The 3,949-nt window shown below is 38.5% G+C and overlaps 1 protein-coding gene across 1 annotated transcript; it reads right to left on the bottom strand.

The window, feature by feature from the left end:
* Positions 1–1,539: 1,539 nt before the first annotated feature.
* LOC143452113 (putative defense protein 3) lies at positions 1,540–2,707 on the bottom strand. Its single transcript, XM_076952961.1, has 3 exons — positions 2,445–2,707; positions 2,041–2,269; positions 1,540–1,804 (listed from the first exon to the last, which is right to left on the bottom strand). Exons 1-3 carry the CDS (start codon positions 2,653–2,655, stop codon positions 1,657–1,659), a joined length of 588 nt encoding a protein of 195 aa, XP_076809076.1. The 5' UTR covers positions 2,656–2,707; the 3' UTR covers positions 1,540–1,656.
* Between the last annotated feature and the right edge of the window lie 1,242 nt (positions 2,708–3,949).

Raw genomic sequence — 3,949 nt, 5'->3', positions numbered from 1 at the left:
TCAGCGCGTAATTAACCACAAGAACACAATGTCGCTATAGCCCGAGGAATGGCGTGATTGCTAGAAATGTGATAAGACCACTCCACAATGTACAACCAATCAGCAAAATGCAACATTCCATGCATCAAAGAAAACAACGCAGAGCAAAAGAATTTGCCTACACGTGGAATTTCGTGATTAGCGATCAGCGTGATTATAAACACTAGTGCCTCGACATTAACCTGTACAAATTGTATTAAAAGCGCGATCAATGTTTGATACGCACTGGGAAATCTAAGATAAAATACCAATCTATAGTGAATATATTGCAATACAACATCGTCATACAGCGACCAGTGATAATGGCAAAGTTTTTGTCACATCCTGTCTTTGACATGCTTAACGATTGGTTGCTTCTAGATGCCATTTACTTGCTGCTCATTGTGGCGGGCGCACGTGATTCAGTAACTTGTTTGGTTTGAATTGTTCACTGTTGGACAACTTGAAACAGCGTTCGTTGGTTTGGCCTCGATGTCGATTGGGTGCCCACGATAAGCTCAGCATCAATATGGTCGTTTCACGGTAACGCAAGGTGTCCAGGTTGTCCAAGGAAGAACGAAAATTCCGGGAAAACGGGAAAATTCCGAAAGGTAGCAGACAAACGGTCCCATTGAATTAACGGCTTGGCCCCTATGGATACAGGCCAGTGTCGCGGCCCGGTCAATTAAGTTGGACTCCGCTCTGTTTTTGTCAGAAGCTCTCTATTTCCTATTTTGTAATGAAATTCTCACACAAGTTGTACACAAACTATATATAGTAGGTGAAATTTATTTCACTAGTTTCTAAACAAATACATTAATTGCGACTGGGGTTCGATTCCTGGCGCAAAAGCATGATAGCCTTCTTTCATCTGACGGTTTTAATTTTCGATCAAACTTGGATTGTATGAAGTGTTTGAAACAGAATAAGGAGCCGATCTCTCAAGCTAACTAGTTTAGGACATGCATACATATGTCCTCCAGAGGAAATATTAGAACAAATTTATGAAATCAAATTCTAACGGTATAAAAAGGCTTGGTATCGAAGTAGTCGCAACCGAAAAATCGACTGCGCAAACAGATAACAATAGTTGGTAGAGGTTACCGAACGAATGAATTATAACAATATAACAACGTGCCAGACGTAGGTGTGATTTCATTCATAAATTCTACCCTTACATGAAAGTAGGCCGGTATTGGAATGGGTTTTGATTGCTCTGGCGTACAAAGATTTTTGGGTAATCAAATCGTTTCCATTGTGGTTATAGCAAAAATTTTCTAAATTTTTTATTGGCAGTTGTACCAATCGACAGAGCCTTTATAAAAGCCAATAAACAATCTTCGTTAAAATATCTTTCCTGATAGGTTGGTTACTCACGTGACTGGTTATTCCTACTGGTAAACTCTTACAGCATTTTGTAAACCCTTGGATACATCAACAGGTTGAGAACCATTGTTCAAATTACTTTGCTGGATGTTTTGTACGAAGCTTCACCACCGCTCGTAGATTGCAAGCTAGGTATTTTGTTTGTTTTTAATCGTGTTTATTGTTTGACGTTATTGAACATATCCATACATATGTCATAAGTAAGAATATCAAGTGGAATAGAAATGTCTGAAGCAACAGACATTTTCGCAATTAATACTGCATCAGGAGAGATATAAGCAGAGGGAAAACTGTCAGCACTAAGTGACGCCCGCTGTACATGAGCTGAGAGGCTCCGCCAGTTAAAGTCGAGGTTTTCAACTGAACCCAGAAAAGAGTTCGCATTTCAGCAACAGTAGCCCTGCAATTAACGGAAGAAACTTTGTAAAAAAACTTGGTCAATTTGACCAAAATTTGAATTCGTTCTTTCACAAACCAACCTAGCTCTACCTCATTTAGACATCACCCATGTTACGCTACCCAACAATTTTAGTGTCGGTTAATATACCTATAGTTTTAAATATATTACTCAGCAATAACTGCGGTAATGCTTGTAACGTACAGAATGCAGAACACGCATTGAAACAGACCACTTACACGAATTCAATGTCGCCGTAATTTTGCGACGGGACCCACTCGTAGACAGCATTTCTTGTCTTCACCATCGTATTATCGTGAGTAATGGCATCGTTTTCGTTAGCGCAAGTGATGAGCTTTGTATTAGCAGGTGGATTTCTCCAGCGGCCAAGTGGGGTATTTCCGCTAGTTCTCCTTGCCTGCAGTAGGATGCCTCTGTAGCCTGTGGATTGATTGTCTTCAATCCAAACTAAACATTTTCAAAGGTAAAAGAGATCTGTTTGATGTGAATTTTTTTGAGAATCTGAGATGTTGGTTTTGAGTTGAGATGTTATTTTGTTGTTTCGATTAAGGCAATAAACGGATTAAAGCTATGTTTAAAATTATATTTAGACTGGCAGAGTTTCAAAGAATCTGTAAATTACCTCTCACGACGTCCCCTGTTTTGTAACTTGAGTTCATTGTGACGACACTGTACCTTATCGACGACTGTCCTTGTATGAACTCGGTCGATGACCCATTTAGTCGATGTCTTGGGGTCATACTGGTGCAAGCTCCTGTGGGTGCCCCACCTGGTAGACTCAACGTTGTTTGAACGTATATGAAGGTGACAAAGGTGGCCAGATACAAAAACATTCTCTAATTGTCGCAAATGGTTTCGTTTGAAATACTTACTTACGATCAGCCTAATTCTAAGTGCAAAATGCATAAAATATTTATAATGTATTTACGTATATAAGATCACTTATTATGTATTTATGCGTATAAGTTGTGCAAATGTTATAATGCTGGTATGAAATGTTTGACCAAGTTTTACAAAAACATTTTTCATCGTTCAGCTCGCCAATGTGACAGAACATCACAAACCCGATACAAAAATGAGAAATATGCAATTAAATCATAAAAGGACACGCTTCCTCTGTTATACTTTTGATTCAGGTTCAAGTTAGTCACGTCCTATATAAAACTTAGTACTAAACCTTTCGGTAACTTTGTGTAATTTCACGTGTAGTTTTTGTTTCCCCATCTTAGATTTTACTCGGCTATATATGAACAAATTTGTGAAAGTTTTATTGCTCTCCCGTAGCTATCTTTGTTTCGGTTTTCTTGTTATTCTGTCCTTCTGTTCCCGTTAGATTTCGATCTGCTATGGCAATAAAACAAAGCATATGCGAATAATAAGCAAATATGCATTTATAAGCCGGAAGTGACCTCTCGCTTTTCCGTATCGGGAGGTAAACGCCTGTCAAAATTAGAACATTTGCTCACGCAGATGTGATTTTATTTGAACGAACTCTTACTGCGAATCGTTTGCCATGATCTGTCCCTGGTTAATTATACTTCAATATTTTCTCTTTCGCTCCCATTAGGCTTCATCTGACTGACCAAGAAACTCAAAACTAGTGTTTTGATATTTATTCAGGCGATCTACGCCTATGCTGTGTCATTGTTTTGACAAACAGAAGGCGGCGGTTTATCGCTTTTCATTAAGGTCGAACCTAGATTGGATGAGAGTTACTCGACGTTACCTTCCTTTCCTCAACATTCTCAACATCTTAACTGTTCTATATTACGACTACAATTCGAAATTAAGATTGATGCAAACTTCTTTTCAAAGGCGCAAGTAGCATATGAATAAAATACAATATCAAATCATATTTGAGCGTATTAGGAAACGGACACTGCAATCGTCTAGCAATCTGTATACAGTAATATATCAACTATTTAATATTTTATCCAACCTTCCTGCTAAATTGAACTTATTGCCTGGGTTCACACAGGGACGAACCTATGCTGTTATTATATTCGTCCATCTCAAACAAACCGGAGATCGAGCGACCTGGGTAAGTTAAACGAACGTAAAATCAGTCATAAAAAAGGTTTCCGTGTAAACCGGGCTTCAAGAATTTTTCAGCTCTGATTTTCTCGA

This window comes from Clavelina lepadiformis, chromosome 4 (assembly GCF_947623445.1).
Source record: "Clavelina lepadiformis chromosome 4, kaClaLepa1.1, whole genome shotgun sequence".
Taxonomy (NCBI): Eukaryota; Metazoa; Chordata; class Ascidiacea; order Aplousobranchia; family Clavelinidae; genus Clavelina; species Clavelina lepadiformis.
Note: the sequence above shows the minus strand (reverse complement) of the source record. Positions and strands in the feature narration are given on the sequence as shown.

Excerpts from the sequence above, each read along its gene's own strand:
- LOC143452113 (XM_076952961.1), bottom strand. The coding sequence starts at position 2,655 with ATGTTTTTGTATCTGGCCACCTTTGTCACCTTCATATACGTTCAAACA. Across the intron at positions 2,270-2,444 it reads AACAGGGGACGTCGTGAGAG|TTTGGATTGAAGACAATCAA; the intron begins GTAATTTACAGA and ends GAAAATGTTTAG. Across the intron at positions 1,805-2,040 it reads TACGGCGACATTGAATTCGT|GGCTACTGTTGCTGAAATGC; the intron begins GTAAGTGGTCTG and ends CGTTAATTGCAG.